This window comes from Corythoichthys intestinalis, chromosome 5 (assembly GCF_030265065.1).
Source record: "Corythoichthys intestinalis isolate RoL2023-P3 chromosome 5, ASM3026506v1, whole genome shotgun sequence".
Classification (NCBI taxonomy): Eukaryota; Metazoa; Chordata; class Actinopteri; order Syngnathiformes; family Syngnathidae; genus Corythoichthys; species Corythoichthys intestinalis.
The window spans coordinates 32,441,331-32,465,833 of NC_080399.1; the positions used below are offsets into that span (position 1 = coordinate 32,441,331).

At 37.8% G+C, this 24,503-nt stretch overlaps 1 protein-coding gene across 3 annotated transcripts in view; it reads left to right on the plus strand.

The window, feature by feature from the left end:
* The first annotated feature begins 10,659 nt into the window (after positions 1–10,659).
* eps8l2 (EPS8 signaling adaptor L2) overlaps positions 10,660–24,503 on the plus strand; it is a 40,084-nt gene continuing 26,240 nt past the window's right edge. For 2 of the 3 annotated variants that reach the window (XM_057836510.1, XM_057836508.1), the window contains exon 1: positions 20,434–20,638. In XM_057836510.1, the coding sequence (XP_057692493.1) occupies positions 20,548–20,638 (91 nt within the window). In that variant the 5' untranslated portion in view covers positions 20,434–20,547. Of the gene's footprint in view, positions 10,859–20,135; positions 20,187–20,433; positions 20,639–24,503 lie in introns of those variants that run through there. The other variant, XM_057836509.1, reaches the window with a different exon arrangement.

Here is a 24,503-nt window from a genome sequence, read left to right on the forward strand (position 1 = left end):
TGTATATATAAAATCCTGTCAGTTAAACATGTAGTACTTACAGTCTATCACAAAAGTGAGTACACCCCTCGCATTTCTGAAGGTATTTAAGTATATCTTTTCATGGGACAAAACTGACAAAATGACACTTTGACACAATGAAAAGTAGCCTGAGTGCAGCTTATATAATAGAGTAAATTTATTTTCCCCTCAAAATATAGCCATTAATATCTAAACCCCTGGCAACAAAAGTGAGTACACCCCATAGAATCTATGTACATCCCTAAATGTCCAAATTGAGTACTGCTTGTCATTTTCCCTCCAAAATGTCATGTGACTCGTTACAGGAGTGCTGTCAGCATTGCTGCAGAGATTGAAGAAGTGGGGTGTCAGCCTGTTAGTGCTCAGAGCATACGCCACAATCTATATCAAATTATTGTGCATGGCTGTCACCCCAGGAGGAAGACTCTTCTGAAGACGGTACACAAGAAAGCCCACCCGTCTCATCAGACCATAAGACATGGTTCCAGTAATCCATGTGCTTTGTTAACATGTCTTCAGCGACTGTTTGCGGGCTTTCTGCGAGGAAGTGAGTAAACATCGTGTTTTGTATTATGTCAAATATTGGGATCATTTTAATGCATAGGTGGCTTGCATTTTGTGGCTGACATGCTCCTTGTCCACTCGGTCGATGACACCGGCGGCTTGTCGCACATCCCCCCACCGGGAGAGCACTATACTCGGTTTATTTCCCTCTTCATTTGTCTGGTGTTCTGTCAAATTTCCCACCCGATCAGAAATTGCAACTTTGTGTTAAAAATAGACGCGAATACAGCTATTGCAAAGTAAACACTACAAACTTTCTTTAAATAAAGGACTATTTATTTAAATTTCATCATGGATGGGCAGGTAGAAAAGATCCCCTAAGACACATTCTGTCTGTCATGTCAGCTGCACAACAACTGCACGCCGCTGTTTGTTTACGTCGTCGCCGTGTAGTAAAGCATTATTTTTTATTATATTCGTTTTGACCATTAGGTAGCTACGAGTTCCTCCGACCTCGGCCGGTTTGTCCGGCGGTACTCTCCAGCAACTTCCCCGGTGAGCTCTCCTGTCCGTAGTAGCAGGGGAACGAGCTGTAACTTGCTCTCTGCCGGGCAGGTTGCCGATCGGCGAAGACAGTCAACAAACCCGCAGCAGTGTGACATGATCCGGGCTAGTTTTGTGTGATTTTTCGCTTGGAAAAGCGAAAATAAGACTTTGAGATGTCACTCGGTTCGGGTTAGCATGTCGGCTCTTGGTTTGTTTACATTCTCGGAAGCCGGGGGGCAGGGAAATGTCAAAAGCCTGACTAACTACGGCTGCATAATATAGCGTTCGGGAGGTTCGACAGTAAAGATTAAGTCAACAGTTTGACCATTATGGAGTAATTTTGTCATGTTGTACTGAATAAATAACAAGATTGTTATTTGTCATGACCATACCATTTATTTAGCAATTGGGGAAAAAAATACTTTGGTAAAAAGAATATCCTTTAAAAATATTGGAGAAGAGAGACTGAAACAATGACATTTTGCGGCTCTCTTCGTCACATTTTCCTCGTTATGAATAATATCCCGTCAATGGGCTGCATACTTAATCAGATGAAACCATTCTCCCGCTGACATCCACCTGTTGGGGACGCTAGAGCCCTATAATGGTAGGCGTAGCTAGACGGCGGATTAAAAACACTAATTTCTCGTCATCTGCGCTTTGCCAAATTGTTGTATATAGTCGAATCGTCTCAAAATATGATTTTAATTCATATAATAATGCAATTTAAGACTTTTTTTTACCCTGTCGTCCGCACTTTAACTTATAAGACTGGTGAACGGAGGTCGGAGTAGGACCGTCGAGATCGTAGACATTCTACGGCCATATTGTCGAGCCATTTCACGGACTCAGGCACTACGCTCAGATTTTTCTATCATTTCAATGGTAAGCCTCACCTTTTTTTCACCACCTGCACAAACATTCTTGAAACCCCTGTTGATTTCTCTTCTCTTGATTTCTCACAAGAAAATCCGCCGTGCATTCGTCTTGTGAAAAACACAAAGACACGGCGCGGCTGTCATGAATCGTCGTATTTCGAGCATGTTGTTGGATGTAAAAAACAAATGGCGAGTCAAATTTTATGTCAGATGTTGAAAAGATCTTGTGTCGAAGCGATTGTATGTCGAGGTACAACTGTACAAGCATTCAAACCCCTAAACCACTCCATTCCCATCTAGTTTCCTTTCCCACTATAAAAAAGTTAACTTTAATACATACATAAAAAAAAAAAAATGTCATTCTCTAAATACACATTTCAACTGGACTTGTGGAAAGTTCTTATACAGTTGAATAATACATTTCATACTAATCCTATAAACCACTTGACTTAGGTTTAACTGTGTAAATGTTTCAGATCACACATCCTTGCATCACATCTGGAGGCGGGAACGCATGTACTAAACTTTATACTGTCACTACAAATTATGTTTCACTTGGAAAAATGCATTGGATTTACTGCCGATAAGACAAGTTTTCTAATGAAAACCATATAACATCACTCTTTTTCCATAGTTTGATGATTGAAAACACATCTGCAGGGCCTCCGCATCTTACATCAACAGGAGTGTTCTACGTTAGGAGGGGAGGACTTGAGGGAATGATCCATTTCTCTCCCTCTTATCAGCTGCACCCCCACCCCCATAACAATGCCACTGTGTGCAGCCCCCTCAGCCTGGACACCCACCTCCCCTTTGCCACATGTGAGATGTTGTTGTGTTGTCTTATCCCCCCACAGCTGGACCATCTCCCTCTTCACCCCCTGTGCTTTTCCTCCATTCAAGGCAAACAACGCCTCCCTTCTTGCAGCCACACTACGTAGATTGTTTGAGAGGACAAGCGAGACAGAGAGCCAGCTAGATGCTGAAGGGGGACAATGAAACAGCTGGCCAAGTTAAGGCAGTTCATTTTGCTATTCTACATATATCTGATCACGCTCTTCGAATAGTGTACGGTAGATCAGCATAAATGTGGGTCTCAAAGCTGGTAAACTGGTTTTACTGTCCACATCAAGTTATTTGATCAAACAGGTCATTTTGATCATTTTGCAATTATTTTGTCTAGAGATGTCCCGATCGACCGGCATCCCGATCGATCGGGTCCGATCATGTCATTTTCAAATTATCGAAATCGTCAAAAAAATATCGGCCATGCCTTTTTTAAAATATATATATATATATTAATTAAATCGTTTTCTAATTGTATTTAACGTTACAGACGTAATACTGAATGTTACACTCATCTAGAGTCTTTAGTTTAGGCTAAAAGTAGGGTTATCAAATTTATCCCGACAAAGGCGGTAATTAATTTCTTAAAAAATGTATCACGTTAAAATATTTAACGCAATTAATGCATGCATTGTCGCGCTCAATCTATAATGGCGCCGTTTTACTTATATAGAGCGATAAAAGGCAGCGTAAAATGAGTAGAGTGAATTTTGACAGCCTTTGGAGCCTTTTTTTAATTGGCTAAAGCCTTGCAATCCTTCTCCCTACGATTAGAAATATCATGGGAAGCAATGTGGGGAAGCAAGGTAGCAATTGATCTTTTTCTTAACACCTTATGTTATTTCCCAACGCAGAGAAGCTATATCAATTGGTAGCACTACGCACAGTCATGGTTCCACTTCCCATCATGCATTTGGGCATGAGTACAGTATCATTTACTGAAAGCTCAACAAATACACTAGATCGCAATATTTAGTCACAATATACAAAGTCACAAGTCTTTCTATCCGCGGATCCCTCTTACAGAAAGAATGTTAATAATGTAAATGCCATCTTGAGGATTTATTGTCATAATAAACAAATACAGTACTTATGTACTGTATGTTGAATGTATATATTCGTCCGAGTTTTATTCATTTTTTTCTTAATGCATTGCCAAAATGTATATGATCGGGAAAAATTATCGGGAATGATTGGAATTGAATCGGGAGCAAAAAAAAGTAATCGGATTGGGAAATATCGGGATCGGCAGATACTCAAAACAATCGGGATCGGATTGGGAGCAGAAAAACATGATCGGAACAACCCTAATTTTGACTAGTAGTTCCCCCTGTCCCCTATCTTAGTGAAATAACAGTTAGTAGAAGAAAAAAAACATTCAGGAATTATGTGCGAGTCTTTACTCAGAAAATGATAACACTAGCCAAAATGATCCCCGCTGTTTTTGTCCACTCTGTCAGCAATTCTGTATTTTTTAAAAATTTTCTTTTATATTGTATACTCTCAGGTAACGCATAACAAGAAAATGTGTGAGAACTTAACCAAGATGTATTTATTTTTTTAAATAAATAGATACGTTAAATTCTTAAGTTCAAAGGAAATATTCTCTTGTGAACAGGCTTGGCACAGGGAAATTTAAAAAGTCCAATTGATACTCCGACCAGTGGCATCTATAGCCTAGATCAGGGGTGCCCAGGTCTGGTCCTCGAGAGAACCTATCCAGCTTGTTTTCGATGTCTCTCACCCGGGGGTGAAAGTGGCTAGAATTTCTTGCCGGAACTCCCCGACGTGAAGGTCGCCAGGTCGCCAGAAATTTTATTTATTTATTTATTTTTCTTTCATTCTTTTTTTTTTTTTTGGGGGGGGGGGGGGGGGGGCAAACTTCTTAAAATACTGAAATGCAAAGAAAACTGTATTAGCACAGTTATTTCTATAATACATACAAAAACAGATTTTCATTCAAAATTGTATTTTTTCAATGATCTGCAAAATAAAATGTAACAAAAACAGCAATAACCCCAACCGTCATCTCCAAATTTTTTATTTTCCCTCATTTCCTCACATACTAAATGCCAAATCTCTATTTTAACTACTTAAGAACAAAGGGTGTATATTAAAATTGAAGTAATGTAAACATTTACTTTAAAAAAAAAAAAAGATGTATCTTTTATTTATTTTATTATTTATTTATCTTTCTTTAATAATAAAGAAGAAATAAGTAACATATATTTAGAAAAATAAGTTCAAATTACTTATATTATGCAGAGTGAAATGAAATATAGTAGTATTTTGAAAATCGCGCAAACATTGACTTTTTTTTTTTTTTTTTAATCATAAGGAAATGGATAAGTAGCCTAACATAAATGAACAAATTAGGGCTGTCAAAATTATCGCGTTAACGGGCGTTAATTATTTTTTTAAATTAATCATGTCAAAATTAGGGCTGTCAAAATTATCGCGTTAACGCGCGGTAATTAATTTTTTTAAGTAATCACGTTAAAATATTTGACGCAATTAACGCACATGTCCCGCTCAGACAGTATTCTGCCTTTTGGTAAGTTTTACAGCAAGGCTTTTTGTGCTGTCTAACAGCGAACTCTTGTGGTCGCTTTGCGACATGGTTTATTGTCTTCTTGCCAGTTCAATATGGCTGCACGACGTCTCGGGCTGACGCCTACATTGTAATGTTGTGCTTATATGATCCTTGGACAAGAGTTGTCCGTAAGTATGGTTGTTGTAAAGAATGTACATATTATGTTAGTAAGCGAAATGTTATATTTTTTGTATGAGACGCTTTTTGTTTATGTTTAGTGAACCTGTATAGCGTGCTAAGCTAACGTTGTTGCTAATGCAATGCTTGTGTACTTTTTTTTGGTAGTTTTACGACGGTCTAAAGAGGACAATGGTTTGAGGCCATTTTATTAATAAATCAGATGAAAAAGGAAGAAGTCTGATTATTAAGGCGTCGTTCACTAGCTGTCTAGCTTTGGAAAAAGTAGACGCTTCGGAGTGAGGACAGCATAGACAGATTTAAATTACAGTAGAGTGAAATGCCCACTACAGTCCTTATGTACCGTATGTTGAATGTATATATCCATCTTGTGTCTTATCTTTCCATTCCAACAATTTATTTTACAGAATATATATATAATTTACAGAAGAATATGGCATATTTTATAGATGGTTTGAATTGTGATTAATTGCGATTAATTACGATTAATTAATTTTTAAGCTGTAATTAACTCGATTAAAAATTTTAATCGTTTGACAGCCCTAGTCAAAATATTTGACGCAATTAACGCAGATGCCCCACTCAGACACATTTAAATGATGGTACAGTGAAACGTTCACTTGTTAATTGTGTTTAGTGGAGTTTTGCCACCCTCTGCTGGCGCTTCGGTGCGACTGATTTTATAGGCTTCAGCACCCATGAGCATTGTGTAAGTAATTATTGACATCAACAATGGCGAGCTATTAGTTTATTTTTTGATTGAAAATTTTACAAATTTTATTAAAACGAAAACATTAAGAGGGGTTTTAATATAAAATTTCTATAACTTGTACTAACATTTTTCTTCTAAGAACTACAAGTCTTTCTATCCATGGATCGCTTTAACAGAATGTTAATAATGTTAATGCCATCTTGTTGATTTATTGTTATTATAAAAAAATACAGTCCTTATGTACCGTATGTTGAATGTATATATCCATCTTGTGTCTTATCTTTCCATTCCAACAATAATTTACAGAAAAATATGGCATATTTTATAGATTGTTTGAATTGTGATTATTCATTCATTCATTCATTTCCCATGCCGCTTTTCCTCACGAGGGTCGCGGAGGTGCTCGAGCCTATCCCAGCTAACTACGGGCAGTAGGCAGGGGACACCCTGAACTGGCTGCCAGCCAATCGCAGGGCACATGGAGACACACAACCATTCACGCACACACTCATACCTACGGACAATTTAGCGTGTTCAATCAGCCTACCATGCATGTTTTTGGGATGTGGGAGGAAACCGGAGTTCCCGGAGGAAACCCACGCAGGCACGGGGAGAACATGATTAATTGAGATTAATTACGATTAATTAAATTTTAAGCTGTAATTAACTCGATTAAAAATTTTAATCGTTTGACAGCCCTAGAACAAATATAAGTCCAAAGTGCACATTGACAGCTAAGATGTTCTGAACCTCCCCATCAGAGCAAATAAAACTAAATATGATAAATAAGCCTCCTCAACTCTTTCATTGCTCTTAAAGATTTGATCCATTTTATGTTGCATTGCCCTTTTTTTTGTCGCATCAATTCAAGCTTTTTTTTTTTATTTTTTGCTGTTCCAGAAAACATGCACATTTGAACCAATCAGCGCTAACTATCTCTGCTGATCACATGTCACTATGTCAGCCAATTTAACGGATAAACGAGTCTAGGAGTTTTGCTTTGCTGCGTGCATTTGCACATTGACGTGACTCATCATCGTCAGACTCAGATAACTGCAGCAGCTGGGGAAACCTCCATGCTGTCCGTGGAAAAAAATAAATAATAAATATTGGTGGAATGGATTACACTACACAAACACTTTATTATGCTTGTTGTTAACACTTGTGTATGCAAATCTGATGTTGGTAGATGGTTTTCTTCTTGGAGATGAAATGCATGTGTGGCAGCCAAGCATTTTTACTTTTTGTTTACATAGCGTTTTGACAGTTGCCGTCATATTTTCGGAATCAAAGCACCGTGTACCGGAACAGCATTCAGGCCCTCAATCTTATACTAGAACAGCATTCCGGCCCTGAATCTTATACCGGAACGGCGTTCTGGCCCTGAATCTTATACCGGAACGGCGTTCCTGACCGTTCTGGCCCACTTTCACTCCTGCTCTCACCTTTAACACACCTCAATCAAAGTAACAGCTCATCAGCAAGCTCTGCAGGAGCCTGATAATGATCCTTATTATTTAATTGAAGTGTGTTGGAGGAGGGAGACATGGAAAACAAGCTGGAAAGGGGCTCTCGAGGACTGGGCTTGGACACCCCTCGCCTAGATGGTGTTTCGAAAAGCCTCTAAGGCAGCAGATGATTGTATGATTAATGATTGTATATCTATGGACATTTCTGGCGAAACCTGCCTCTTGAAAGCTTTTTTTGCTTCTAAAGAGATTTCTTTCAGATGCACTAATTGCCATTTGCCAATGAATCCATATTTAAATAAATGTGCCTAGTCATCTTGAACATTTAATTCTTACATTTAGATGTGTAATGTAGATCTTTTTTTAATTCTCAGAGTATTAGTTATGTCGCTTGGGAAATATATTTTTTTGTTTCAACGAGACGTTGCCTCAGTACAAAAATCAAGGTTGGTTGTGGAAGACCCTGACCGCAACTCCATCAAACACCACCTGGACATTGGGATACCAAAATTTAGCAGAAAATCTTCTCAGAAGATTGGAGCTAGCTGTTGGCAGTAAGTGACGCACCAATTTGCACCAATTTTTGTAATCCCCATGTCGCTGTGGCCTGATTCTTGTGTTCAAATTGTCACATTTTTAAGCTACTTGAGGCCAAACAAGGTCAGTGCATCGACTCATACTGTACTTCTTTATCACAGAAACTGTCAATGTGACCTCAGTTTAAAACCCTGTAATTAGCATTTTGTTTGTTCTTTGCTTTTGTGTCTTTTTAAGAATAACATTTAATTATTGATCAGAGTGGTATTCATTCAAGTGATACTGTATACCCAAGTGTAATTCTGCCACATGCCTCCTTGGTTTCCTCTTAGGGTACAGAAGATGCCAGGGCAATTATAGATGCAGATGCAGTTTTTATGGTATATGAATATATTTTTTATGTTCTGTAATTGCACATTTGACACACTATTTTTAAACAAATTTCGAATTTTGCTGAGAAATATTTACAAGACCAAATTAGTATTGTGCTATGTGTTGTAAATAAATAACTGAAATACCCTGAACTTCATCTTGTTTTCCCATTCAAATGAACTATATCAACGTTTGTGATTGGTTATCTTGAGCACACATCTTCCAACAGAGGGCGCAGACGTTCTAATAAATACTGAACACAAAATCATATGAACGTGTAAGGATGGAATTCAAGGCCTAAATACATATGATCTGTCGTGATGTTGTACATCAATAGACATCAAGATTTAACCCTTGGTTGTCGACCTAATTGGGTAACAAATAAGAAAGAATTGCATGATGTACTTGTTGAGGAATGGGCTTTAAGAAATGTCGAGGAATACCTTCTGCCACTTACACTGCCACATATATTAATCACACAGGTATTTTTGGCCAGTTTTTGACCATTCTTCAAACATGCAATTTGTCAGAGCTGCCGCTGACAGCTTTGGTTAATGATCGAACCCCATAGTCAGGTTTCCGTAGTTACCGGCATCAAAACAATTCACATAGAAGACTTGTGCAACAGTCAAGTGCATGGGTCTTTTGCAAACTTTTGTTTGCTTTCCTGACACTGTCTCCTTTTAAATACCCCCTCACTACTGAATGCTATGGTCACTATGTATGTGGAAAATATATTTTGGAATAATGATGTAATTACAATAATAATAATAATTAGAGATGTCCCGATCGGGTCCGATCACATCACTTTTATAGTATCGGAATCGGCAAAAAAATATCGGACATGCCTTTTTTTAATATATTTTCTAATTGTATGTAACGTTACAGACAAAATGTCTTACACTCATCCAGAGTCTGTAGTTTTGGCTTAAAGTAGGGCTATCAAATTTATCGAGGTAACGGCGGTAATAACATTTAAATGTTTAACGCAATGAACACATGCGCTGCACTACCCACTCACGCTTTTTCACGTTCAATCTATAATGGCCCCATCTTACGTATTCATAGAATTAAAAGGCAACATAACATGAGTAGAGAGAATTTTGGCAGCCTTTGAAACTTTTTTTTAATTGGTTAAAGCCTTACAATCCCTCTCTCAACCATTAGATATTGTGGTGAGCAATGTGTGGAAGAAAGGTAGTAGTTGATCATTTTCTCATTACCCTATGTAATTTCCCAATGCAGAGAAGATATATCAATTGGTACCACGACGCACAGTCATGGTTGCACTTCCCATCATGCATTTGGGCAGAAGTTAAATGGCAGCAGTATCATTTACTGAAAGCTCAACAAATACACTAGATGGCAGTATTTAGTCACAATATACAAAGTCACATTTATCCTTTAAGAATTACAAGTCTTTCTATCCGTGGATCCCTTTCACAGAAAGAATGTTAATAATGTAAATGCCATCTTGAGGATGTATTGTCATAATAAACAAATACAGTACTTATGTACTGTATGTTGAATGTATATATTCATCTGAGTTTTATTTTTTTCTTAATGCATTGCCAAAATGTATATGATCGGGAAAAATGATCGGAAATGATTGGAATTGAATCGGGAGCAAAAAAAAAAAAGCAATCGGATCGGGAAATATCGGGATCAGCAGATACTCAAACTAAAACGATCGGGATCGGATCGGGAGCAAAAAAACATGATCGGAACAACCCTAATAATAATAATACATTGAACTATTTTGCAGAGGACTTTTCTAATCCTGTTCAAGCAGTCAAAATGAGTCTCAAAATCAAAAAACAGCTTTTGTATTATGGTTAAATAAGTTCCTGCATGAGCTAAATGTAACAGGTAAACCAGTTGCATCACACCCCGCCATTCAAACTCTGTGGCCAGCTCATATGCACAGTGACCACCCCACCCTCACTCAAGTGCCAGAAAAGCTCCTCCCCTCAGGTATTAAATTACCTGGGAGGCATCTGTCACTCACCTGCTCCCACATTCCCTCCCCGCTGACTGCTCCTGGGAACCAACAACAACTCTGTGTGTGTAATGTTAAAGCAGCCACAGGACCATTTGCACACTTGGGATTAAAAAGCTCTACCTCGATTAACGCCGGTGCACTATTCCTGCTGATTTTTTGTGTCTGCTGATCGGCAGCAGGTTGATGCTCTCGTCCCCCCCATGTTGGTCACCTTGAGCATCCTGAGCAGAAAACTCCAGAGTAAGTTGAATTCTTTCTTTTGCATTTTGTATAACTGAAAAGACTACTATTCTGTTAATTAAATATGCATATCTTAAATTAAAAAAAAAAAAAACTTTCTGCTTCCACAACAATAGCACTGATCAGAATCTAATCCATTTGAACATTTGAGGGCTGGCAGTGAATGATTATTTTTCTGTACAATTAACTGAGAGAGACTTCCAATCAATTTGAACTGTCATTTCCGTCCCTCGCTATGTAAAATGAATTGAATATTTCTCACTGGCAATGGAAGACATTGAGTTAATGGTTGAATCTTTGGTTGAAACTGCGAATGAAGCTTAATTTTATAATTTCATTCACAATATCCACCGCGACCCTAATGAGGTTAAGCAATTCAGAAGATGAATAAATGAATGAATTAATTCCCAATATCCATCTTTCAATTTGTCAGACGTAGCTGTCTTCAATTACATCTAATCATGCATAATCTTAATGGACAAAGTTCGGTAACAAAGAGGAGAACATGTCTCAATTTGCTTTCATCACCTTATAACGTGATACACATCAGCAACCAAATGATCCCAGTGCAAAATTTTACATATATATGAAGCTTAAAATGCTGTTTTGAATGGCATTTTAGTCACATAATTCTCTTCTCTCACTTATCCAACTGCCACATTCACCTGATTAGCTTGCAGTAATATATTAAAATATAAATCTAGATAACTTATCTCTGGCAAAATGCTTAGTCATCTAGCGTGGGTGAAGTCCACATTGCTGAAGCTTTTATATATATTTTTTCTCCTGACACATTATATAAGCAGGACTGCAAACTCTCTCAACATGTTCTTAATGTATATAGTGTTTCAATACTCTAAACACTAAATTGTTGTGCTACCACAGTAACAACCTTTCTTTTGTGTAGTCAAACTTATCACACGAGGTCATGTCAGACTTACTAAATGGTAAATTGTACAACAAACTGAATTATTTAACTCTTTACTTAACTTGCACGAGACAAGTCATGTCGGAGACTGTTTGCGGATGAGCAGTGTAGTGTTGCTGCTTATGGATCTTTATTTAAGGTGTTCAGTTGTTTCATCCAGTGTTTCCAAATGATTATTTGATGGCCATTTTATATGAGAAGATTTTCAAAGCATACCACCCAACAAAATACGAAGGTAATAATGTTCTTGTCTCAATTCACTCTTCTATTTTATGAAACACAAAACTTACAGAAAGCTCACAATGCAGAAAAACATGTTGTAGGAAGATGCTATGGTGGGACAGAAAGGAAATCAGAAAAGGAGAAAGATATGCGAAGACCAAACAAAAACAAGAAATACATTCAATGCCTACACTAACTATGGATATAGTATTGCTATCGTTAGCTAATTGTATTTCAGGATGACACCATGTGGGGGGCCTGATGACCAAGCAGAAAAAGGAGGGGGTAGAGTCAGGAAGAGATGTGATTAGGTGGGGCGGGGTATAAACAAATAAGCAATGTCAGGTGTACAATCCAGTATATGATGTGAATCACCAAGTTAAGAGTGCGTGAGTTAAGAGGCATGCTCCTACAGGTGGGGCCCCGACTCCCCACCCCAGACAACACCCAGCACCAAAACGTCCCACAGCCCCCGCACCCCGGGCATCCACCCCGCATCCCCGAATGAGTGTCACACCATGCGCTGGAGACCAGAGGACAAACATCCTCACAGCAGGGGACAACAAGCCCCACCCCAGATCCCACAGGCCCATTATGGGCCTGCCGACGACCCTGTCGATGGTAGGGCAGCAGCAGCTGCCACAGGCCCGGAGGGGCGGGCAGAGCCAGAGCCAGGCCTCAGGGACGGAGGCACATCCTCCTACACCACTTCCGGGTCGAGATGGCCGGACTCACAGGGGCACCCACGCAGCTGCAGCACCTATGAACCTGTTATAAGAAGAGATTGATTATCGAGAACCCAATGTTGTCCAATTTATTTGTCTGTTTTGCGTATATTTTCTCCAATGTTATAAAGTATGTTCTATGGATAAATTTAGCTATTGACCCGTGGTAATAGTTTAGTTTATTTTTCCGATTTAGCAATATTTTTTCTTAGCTGTCGTTAAAATTGCAAGCAGCGGACGAGCTTGATTATTTGAGATATTCACTGCATTCAGATCGCCGAGAAGACAAAGATTTGGAGACAATGGAATCATGCCGTTCAAAAGGAATGAGTTTCTTCGTTACCTGCAACCACAACTGTTGCACAGGTTTACATTGCAAAATACAGTGGTTTGAAAAAGTATCTGAACGTTTTGGAATTTGTCACATTCCTGTATAAAATCACCATCAAATTTGATCTGAGCTTTGCCAAAATCACACAGATGAAAAAAAAACAGTGTCTGTTTTAACTAAAACCACCCAAACATTTATAGGTTTTCATATTTTAATGAGGATAGCATGCAAACAATGACAGATGGGGGAAAATAAGTAAGTGAACTCTCTGCCTAAGAAGACTTAAAGAGCAATTGAAACCAATTTTTACCAAACATTTTAAGTCAGGTGTGTGCCCAATCACTGATGAGTGGTTTAAAGCTGCCCTGCCCACTACAAAACACACCCCTGGTCAGAATTGTCTTGATGAAAAGCATTGTCTGATGTGCATCATGGCTCAGTCAAAAGAGCTGTCTGAAGACCTATGATCAAGGATTGTTGTCGTTTGTGTATAAATTAATTTTAAGTTTCTGATAATTGCGAGCAGATCCCTTTAATCTTTAATAAACATGTTTTACTCATTTGTATGAATGACAAGCGGTGGCTGCACAGGATAATTGAAAAAAAATATGTTTTTGAAAAAAAATGTAAAGCATATATTTTTCTTTCGGTTAGGAACTAATCCATGGCTGGTTTAAGGACAGTGCATCTTTACATTTTAAGATAAAAAAAGTGGCATTGCTTTATGAGGTTTCCATAAAATTACCATTTTATAGTGTTAATTATTTTCTGACTGGAGTGGCTATCGCAGGGCGTTTCCTTAAAAAGATGTATGTGATGTCTGTGTGGATATACCATGAGAATATAAACAATGATTTGAATAAAAATTTGGTTGTCCTTACTTCATGTTTATTACCACTTGATTCGTGCGCCGTCAAATCAACGGAATGCAATAAAAAGTTCTTACGTTTTTCTGCAAAAATCCTAGACTAACATTCTGTTAAACATTTGAGAAGAACTGGTCACATGTGAGGCACTAGCATAGATATCATAGTCAACAAGAAAGAACTCGCCTCACTGACTATTTGGCAGGATTGTGAATTTGCAACTGTCTCACCTCATTCCTGCAGACATGAATATCAAAACATTCAGTCAATGCTAGAAGCTTTGGAAAATGGCCGAAACAGACTCGTAACCTGTGAGAAAGGAATACCTCAATGATCCATTTTCTATGCAGCTATTGTTGCTCCAATACCATATGATTACTTTTGAATAGATGTCTGCCTTTGTTAAATAAAAAAGTTGAGTTGAGGGGAGTAGTGCAGTGGGCCTCTTGACAATACCTGACACTCTCTGAAAACTGGCTTTGTGCCAGAGAGAGGACAAAAGAGCAAAGAGACGAATGCAGATAAGGACTAAAAGAGGAAGTATTCTGTTGGTCTACTTCAAAGTATATCGGACACTTTTTATTTACTAAATCTTGCTGTTGTGTGTGGTGTGGAAGTGAACATTTTTAAAAATGTTGCTTTTGGCGGTGAATGTTTATCTACTGTACTTCATGTAATCTATTGAAAGAAGCTATCATCACAATGTACCGCAAAATTGTTTTAAGTGACATCATTACATTCTGCTTCCCTGCTGCAATTCTTGCTCTCTAAACTCCAGTAATAATATTTTCTCATCTCAAAAGATAAGGAATCATGTCATAATATGGTTTGAGGAATTAGCACTGGCCCAGTTATTAAAGTAAATAGAAGGATTTTGGTTTTGAGAATTTCAAAGACATAATTATAAAGTCAATTTAGTAATGCATTTTTATACAAAAGCTGGCTGCGCTGTTTTTTTTTTTTTTTTTTTAATTATTATTATTTTGTATTTATTGTTTAAAATGTATCTCCACTATAACATGAAAAACAGGTGCCACTCTAGTTAAAACAGGGTCTCTGCAGGTTTCAACAAGCCAAATTGCCAACTGCGCGCGCGCACACCGCAAATTTATAATGTCTTAATCAGATTATTTTTCTTAAATCTAGTCAAATCATTTTCTCCATCTTGTTTTGATTGTTAAAGACAATTTAAGAGATTAATGCGTCAGATTATTCTATTTAACGTACTTTAAATGTTACTATTTGTTCTTATTAAGCCCATACCTAAAAGTCATTTTTTTTTTACCTAAATCAAGAAAAAATTGCTTTCAAATAATGTTTTGAAAAATATCTATTCTCGAATTAAGAAATTTGTGACATTTCAAAGCTTTAAAAAAAAAAAAAAAAGAGATAATTTATTGCTTAAAATAAGTCTTAAGCTTATTTTCAGCTAGCTATTTTTCTTATTTCAAGAAATCTGAGTATAATTTACTTGAAGCACGGGCAGTTCCTGGCAATTTCATTTATTTTGAGTAGCTTTATGTTGAAAACAAGGCAACTAGTTTTAGTGGAGGTGTGTTTTTGCAGTGCAGCAGTAGCTGATGGTGTTCAAGAAATTCTGACTGGGCAGCACACGTAGTTCCGGTTTGTAGTTACGTTACAGTGTTCAAAAAATTGAAACATTTAAAACCAAGACTGGAGTTTATGCATGTACTAAAGAAAAGTTTATGCATGTATTAAAGCATCATTTGCTACATGATAGCCAGTATGGGTTTATGAAAAACCACTCCACCACGCATGCATTAACAGAGTCAGTAGAAATCATCACGGATGCTATTGACCAAAAGCAACACTCTGTGGAAATTTTCCTGGATATGAAAAAATGCCTTTGACACAGTTAACCACAAGACCTTACTGGACAAACTGGAGAGATTTGGAATTCGAGGTGTTGTGCTGAACTGGGTATGTAGTTATTTACATAATTGATCGCAATATGTAACATTTGATGGGGACAGATCAACAACACGTCAAATTACATGCGGCGTGCCTCAAGGCTCTCTTTTGGGACCTAAACTGTTCATAATATACGTAAATGACTTATACAAAGTGTCTGAACTACTAAAAATGGTACTTTTTGCAGACGACACCAATATATTTTGTTCAGGGAAGGACTTGATAGGTCTAACTAAGCTAGTAAATGTCGAACTAGCAAAATTGCAGCAATGGTTCAACGCTAATAAATTATCTCTGAATCTGGAAAAAACAAAATACATGCTATTTGGCAGAAAAGGTCTCAAGGAGCACTTAAACATACAAATAAACCATGTGACAATACAAAGAGTGAGGGAGCACAAAATCTTAGGAGTAGTAATTGATGATTTATTAACATGAAAGGCCCATGTAAGCCGTCTGCGAAATAAGCTTTCCAGAAGCATTTCTATTCTCTTTATAGCCCAAAATATGCTAGATGAGAAGGCTCTCCAAACTATCTACAGTGCACTGATCTTGGCGCATCTCAATTATTGTTCAGAATTATGGGGACACACATATAAGGTACATCTTCATCCGCTACTGATCCTTCAAAAGAAAGCGATTCGGATCATCCACAACGCGCCATTCAGATCACACACAAATGAGCTCTACATCAAATCCAAGCTTTTAAAATTTTTTGATGACTGTTCAGATGATGTACAAGGCCCACTCAAATCGTCTTCCGTCTAACTTACAAATTCGATTCCAAGCGAGGGAATCCAATTATGATTTGAGAGGGAGCAGGTTGTTTACTTATCGCCAAGTTAGAACTACCTTGAAATCATTTTCGGTTACTAACTTTGGCGCTCGCCTCTTGAATGCTTATTGACCCTGGACTGACCAGCATAGGGTCACTAGCTGCCTTTAAAAGGAAATACAAGGATAGTATTCTGTGTCGCTACCATGATTGACCTTCAATACTATAAAACAACTGTCACACACACAGACACAACATAGTGTTCCCAAAAAAAAAAAAAAAAAAGCTGCTCAAACTGTTAGCTCTTTTAAATCAGGGGTAAAAACGCTTTTGTTTAGCACTGAATATCCATAACTGTCTATATATTTCAATCTACTTGCTTTCTATTCCTCTTGTGCTTATCTCCATTGCTGATTTCAATTATTATTGGTAGTAGTTTTTGTTTTATTTTTATTTATTTATTTTTATTCTATTTGTTATTAAATGCGATTTTTATGTATAATTTTATTTCCGATTTTGATTGTCTTGGTTTTTACGTTGTATTGATTTAAATGTGATTTTTATGATCTTCATGTGAAGTAAAGCACTTTCAATTGCCTTGTGTTGAATTGTGCTATATAAATAAATTTGCCTTGCCTTGTCTTGCCTTGCCTCATGTACCGCAATGTATAATGCCTAATCTACCATGTTTTGATTGTGCGTCCTTGGTTGAAGGGGCCGAGACTTGATAAGCATATGCTTCTCCCGTCAGCCCTTGTCTTTTCTTCGTTTTTTATTCTTCGGGTTAATCAAATCACAAAGCCATCTTGTAACTGTCAATGATACCGATGATGATGACAATAAATAAATAATTAAATAAAGAAAAGTAAAGTCAATGGATTTTTAAGACCTTTCACGGTCATATTTAAACCCTTTTATGAAATTTTAGAAGGCTTTTAGAAGACTTTAGAAGACTTTTTTTTTTTTGACCCTGCGGATACCCTGTAAAAGGGCAGATTTAGTCCAACTATTCCTTCCTTCCTGCCTGAGAATAAATAATTTTATGGTCTGCTTTGCTTATGTATTTGTGTTAATACTTTTTCAATTGTTGGTGTTGACTTAAGTTGGCCAGTTATTGTTATGTCATCAGTTAACTGTCTTTTATCAGTAAAGTGATCTCTGGCAGTCTGATAGTGCGCCATCATGTTATGGTATCCAAACATTTTCAAAACTGCACAATTGCAGAAAAGAGGCTCATTTACTTATCACTGTCGACCCTCCTGGTCAAAATGGATTGGACTTCTATTGCAGTCACTGGCAGCAAATGAGTGATGTTAAGATGCACAACTGACTACGCTGTGGCAGTTACACATCTTGTTCAATATCTAGTGTACTCAGCGTGTCATCATAAATCATACGGCTACTTCAGAAAAATGATGGCAAAATTTCGCTGAACACATAAAAGAAATTGAACTTGGATTCTTATACCTGTGATCTACAGCACGCGTTTAATTGGTGCCAATCCCTATTAAGAATGGATACCAATTTAGTTACCTATTATTATTTTGACAGTCATCTGTTTATACATTTCTCCCTCATTAGATCAATGAATAATAAAGCTACAACTCTCCATCATAATCCCGGTATTACATATACAGTGTATGGTGAATTGCAGTCATTGTGAGGGAAAACAAACAAACAGGCTATTTTGTTGTGTAACCGCTTGTTAGTGTCCATGGTGATAGGATGTGTGGCGGCTTGTGTTATGTAATATCCTGAGGGCATGCCTTAACAGACAACATGGAAGCTCTGCGCTAAGAGGTGACTTCTCTCATATTCCTCTTGTGTTAATCTGGTCAATCTAGACGCAATGCTTCCCTGCACAGCGGCTCATAGGCCGTGATAATTGTTGCTAATGAGTCTGACGGCGTATGAAACCGAATCAGACAATTAAATCTGGCTAAGAAAGGATTGTAATAAACAGTGGATTTAATCAGTAGTTGATGTAAAATACTTGCCAGTCAATGCCTCAGATGAATGCCCAGGTGATAACAATAGGCCCCTGTCTAGATGAGCTCAGCAAAAAAGCAGGCAGTTTTATATTAAAGTTTCCAATTAGCATACACATCCCACTGAAAACATACAGTGGGGCAAATAAGTATTTAGTCAAGCACTAATTGTGCAAGTTCTCCCACTTGAAAATATTAGAGAGGCCTTTAATTGACAGCATGGGTAAACCTCAACCATGCGAGACAGAATGTGGAAAAAAAAAAAAAAACAGAAAATCACATTGTTTGATTTTTAAAGAATTTATTTGCAAATCATGGTGGAAAATAAGTATTTGGTCAATACCAAAAGTTCATCAGTACTTTGTTATGTTCCCTTTTTGGCAATAACGGAGGCCAAACGTTTTCTGTAACTCTTCACAAGCTTTCCACACACTGTTGCTGGAATTTTGACCCATTCCTCCATGCAGATCTCCTCTAGAGCAGTGATGTTTTGGGGCAGTCGTTCGGCAACACCCCTGTACCATTGCCCTATATTCGGCTTGGACGCCAGCAGAGTCCGATGGCTGGATGGAGCCCTGGTGGTCATTATTCTTGTGTCATACTTTTATGCCATTGGCGGAGTCACCTGCCACTCAAACACACCGGAAGTAGCGTTGAAGTTGAATCTTTGTGTCAAAATGATTGAATTAAAAAAAAGTGCCTTCAAAACTTTTTCCACTTTAAAAAATGATTTTTGTTCTGTGATTAAAAATAGTTTTTTGATTAAAGCAACTTTTATTGTGATTGAATGATTTAGACACAAATGTTCTACCCCTAATATGGCTCAAACAAAAAAAGGATTGCTTCAGTCAAAGAAAACAGTTTGAATTAAAAATAAAGTGTTCAAATGCGAATTTCTGAGTCTCAAATATTTTTTTCACATTCAAACCTTTTTTTCTACGATTGAATTTTTTAAATTTTTGATTGAAGTGATTTTTCTTTTGAAAATATATATTTTTTTGTATGAAGCAACTTATTTTTTGATTGAATAATAAAGACAAAAATGTCCTAGCCAAAATGTGGTCCAAACGCAAAATTACATGACTTCAATCAAAAATGGTGTTTCAATCAAAAAAAAAAAAAACTTGACTTAAATTTAAAAAAAAAACATCAATCAAAGGAAAATAGTTTTCAAGTATATTTTTTTGAGTTTCAAATTTATTTTTGCATTCAAACACATTTTTTTTAATTAAATGACTTTTTCTTCAATTGATAATATATATTTTGATTGAAGCAACTTTTTATTTGATTGAAGCAACTTTTTTTTTTTTTGATTGACTAATAAAGACACAAATCTACCTCTATACACATACAGTATTACAGGAACTTTGATGTAATTGCTTGCTAAACAAAGTGAGATGTACTGTAGATGACCAACGGGGCCATAGTTTGATGAGCACTACCATAAGACAGAACGCAGGCATACTTAATTTAGCGGCCAGTCTTTTATGTCATCTTGCTCTTTCCTCAGGTTGATGTCTTGAGCCATGAATGTCTTGGGAACTCCAACCAGGCCAGCGAAGTGAGTGTACCACACATTCCACCTTCTCCCTCACTATTTACCTTTCCCTACCTTAGCTCGTTATCGCAGGTGACTGTCACAGCGGCCACAGAATCACTAAGCCATTATGTGGAAGGTGGTACAGGTCATGGACCTCAGGCACAGAGTGCCTCTGTTGAGAATTATTTGCTTTGCTCCAACTTCCCTGCGGGCCCCCTCCTCCTATCCCTTTTCCACTCTCTCTCTCTCTCTAGTTCCATATGGTCAAAATCTCAGGCTAATTTATCGGACACTTTCTCTGCATTGCTCCTGTGTGGTTGGTTTATGACTCATGAAGAAATAAAACATTGGGATTTTAAGTTAGCTTTTCATTGGAGACGAGATGAAGGGAATGCAGCGTAACCCCATCTCTTCCTGTCATTGCAGTGGAGTGGCTAGATCAGAAAGCAGGATGAGTGCAAAGGCCCTCTTTGGTAAGTGATGGTACTGCTTACCTTCAAATAGCACTTTGTGTTTGGGTTTGTTTGACTTATTAATCCTACCTCGCATTTTAAGATTCAATTTTCAAGATATAGGAGAAACCAAAAATGAATGGTGTTGTAAAATGTCAGAATTCAAATGGAAATAAATGTGTGTGCAGGTTCAGGAGCTGTCAAACCAAACAAACTGTATTTCTTGTATCTCAAATCCATGAGTTGGGACATCCGCAGCATTGTTCATGATATTGTTAGGACATGTTTCATTTTGCAAGCAATTTATTAATGGCCACTTTAGTGTTTGCCTTTACTTGTCCTACCACCTGTAATTAAACACGAACTTAAGCCTTTCCTTTTTTTGCCAAGTACCAAACAAGTTTTTGACACGCTTTCTATTCAAATAAAGATTTATCGAAAAAGTGGCGTCTGATGTCTACATAGGCTTGGGACAATGTCTTTGTCTGAAAAGTTAATGGGCATACAAATTGGTAATAAAAGCTATATTCTTATCTATAATTAGAAGTAAATTACACATTTTATTACTTGTGGAAACGAAAGTCAAATGAGGAGACAAAAGATTATACAAAAAAACATTGCTGCTACTGCTGCTGCTTAAAAAGTTTGAACAGATTTCCATATCTTCCAAACTGTTGCTAGCTGAGTTTTGACTTCAATTTCCAGACAGCAAAGTTACCTAAATTTTTGCTCGTTAGCCAAAGCTTAAAATAATTCCAGAACAAAAACTCATACAGTATTAGTAATAAATGGACATTAGTGGATGGCGCAGGGTGTGCCTGTTTATAAAGTCTGCTTGGAACAGGGTGGGGATACCCAAGTTCTGCAGGTGAATAAAAGCCTCATTGAGAAGGGAGGAAAAGACGAGGTAAACTGCCTCTTTCTCACGTCTGTTGCAGCCTATGAAGCCTCAGTCTTGAGCAAATACAGACGAATGTACTGCTCATGTTGAGGAAACGTTTACCACTGCTTCTATTCCAAATTTAGAATTTTGCTTAACTGTGGTAATACTGGCGCATGAGGTTTTCTCACAGCGTCTGGCTTCACACCTTGCGTTCTGAGACTTTTGTCCAAAAATCCACAGGATGTGCGGGACCGTGTTGTTCCTTGTGAAATGATTCACAATTACGTGCGGTGACTGGAGGCTGTGTGGTTCTCCTTTGGGCTGGCTTCAGTCTGTGTGACAGATGGTCGTCAAAGGGTTGTGTGCGGCATGAGAACAGCAAGTCTGTCCTGACTAATCAGGTGATGGCATGCTGTTGTGTGTGACAACAACAACAACAACAACAGTATAGAACCGCATGTGGCCTTCTCCGTGTTGAATACACACAATGTGCAAAGGTCCAGTCTCCGTATGTTGTATGCAAAACTTGACTTGCTGATGCAAATGTGCCTTTATCACCACCTTCGGGACAGAAATACAAAACGACATAATCTACTAGGTCAAAATAGAATACACTGATGCCTTGTGGTAAAATACATTTTATCTCCTTAAGTAGAGTACATTATTTTCAGTACAGTTCAAGATATTGACATTTGATCCCTGATAAATTTTATATCATCTTCAAAACCTTGCACTGAGAAAAGTTGGGCTTAAAATACTTCCCATTAATTTTTCTTCTTTGTTAATTCATTGACTTTCATTGACAGTGTTAGATGTCCAATCAATTTGGACTGGGTGGGGCAAATGAACAATTCCAGCATAAATAAATATGTCTATGTTGTTTGACGTGCATGTAGATGTAAAGGGGACATTTTTATATATTCATGTTCAAACTGTGCAAAATGTTACAGTGGCTTCAAATATTGAAAAACAGGTTTTCATGAACACATAGGCACACATAGATTATAAAAGAATAATTCAACTAAACATAGGCCTACTATGTTACTGTTTTTAATGTTGATCTCTGGGATGGTTGTTGGAGTGATTACTTTTTTTTGAGGTGCTGCTTGTTGTAATAAATTGTAGATTTACTGCTGTAGTGAATATTTTTTTCTATAAATCATAAAAATACAGATCAACCATACGCGGAGATTAAGGGGGGGGCATATCCCCCCTGGTGGCCAAAAATGTTGTTGCATGTAATTAACTTTCCAATATATGAATTTAAAATCAAGACTTTGTTGGTAAAATGTTGTCTATAAAAGTTGTAAAGCAATAAAATAACATAAATGAATGAAATTAACAAAAAATATATATTTCTTAAAGGGTCAAAATTATTTTTCGAACCGATCATGTGACTAGCACCTAGCACCAAAACCACCTGAGAACAGAAGAGGCAAGAGGGATATACAGATTTTTTTTCAAACCTAAGCTTTCAAAAGCGACAAAAGCTACTGAGCGAGAACCAAGGATTGAACATGTGGACCATGAAGCACCGGAGAGCACCGCCAAAATGGTGAGCGGCATTTCAGTTGGCCCCACTAAAGACGTTAATTGTACAACAGAGCCACCACTGGGCTTACCATATTCAATGCACAACGATTTTGGCCAAAAGCATAGCTGTGCTAAGCACCTCGATTTAAAGTGATCCTCTACCTTAAATACAGTACACGTAGGCTCTAATAAACCACAATTGTTCTCTTGTACTAAAATATGTCGTTAGAAACACATAAAATGTTTAATCAATGGCAATATTTTGTAATATTTACTACATACAGTATTTTGACCGTTAGTTGGCGCCATGGTTTGCGGGGTCGCAGTGATGACGTCATTGGGATCTTTCCAAATGTGTAGCGTGTTCAACAATTGCTTATTGCTGCCTAAACTTGCGATGTAAAATGCCATGATGTGCTGCTTTTGGATGCAATTTCCAGTCAAATAGAAACAAGGGGAGTGAAGTGAGTGGTCAAGGTGGAATTATTATTTTTAGTGAATAAATGTGCATAAGTGGAAGCTTCTCCCCCTTTTTGGTCCTTGTATGCACGTATCCTACCCACCACGCGTTACAACTGGCGCCCGAACATTTTTCCTGGATCCTCAGTCAAGTAAGGGATCCGTCTATTTTCTGGATCCAACTGTCCCACCGCGTCTGCAATATTGGTTTCGGATCTGTCTTTTCTTTTTATTCGTCGGTCCCACAGCGGCTTTTCGGATCAGTGTATTTTTTGGAATCGACAGCCTGATCGCGGCTGCAACATTGCCATGGGATCGGTCTAATTCCTGGATCTTCGAGTGAGTAAAAAACGCGGATTTGGATTACTATTGCTATCTTTTTTGTTGACTATTCTTCGTGGGAGTTTTTTAATCAAAGCACTATGGCACGCTACAGTGACGACAGTGACTCTGACATGGACCTTACAACAATGTTGGAGTTCGTCAGGGAACGCGTGTTTGCGTACTGCTGAGCTCCCGAGTGAAGAGTGGTCAAGGTGGAAATATTATTTTTTGTGAATAAAATTTGCATAGGTGGAAGCTCCCCTTTTGGTACTTTTATACACGTATCCTACCTACCACGCGTTACAATGTACAAGACATGGATTACACAAGGTGCGGTCTTTGGCCTGTACTGTATGTAAAGCACACGACAGCTCTGGATGCTAACAATCTACATAATTATATTGGGAGGAGTTTGAAAACGCAATATGCTTACCTTGAATATATGCTAACAAAACCAGAGTTCCCAACAGCATACACTCTTGCTCCCAACCGGAGTTCCCAACAGCATACGCTCCCTCGCTCTGTTGTCATTGAGACTTTTGCCCAACTTTTGTCTTATCAGGTATTTGCTGCACGAATTTTTCCCTGAAGCTCGTCTTGTGAACGACCGACAGTGCTGTCCTGCTCCTCACTTTTCAGATCTGGTTCAAATAGGAAGGGTAGAACCGACGACATGTTGGGAAAGCG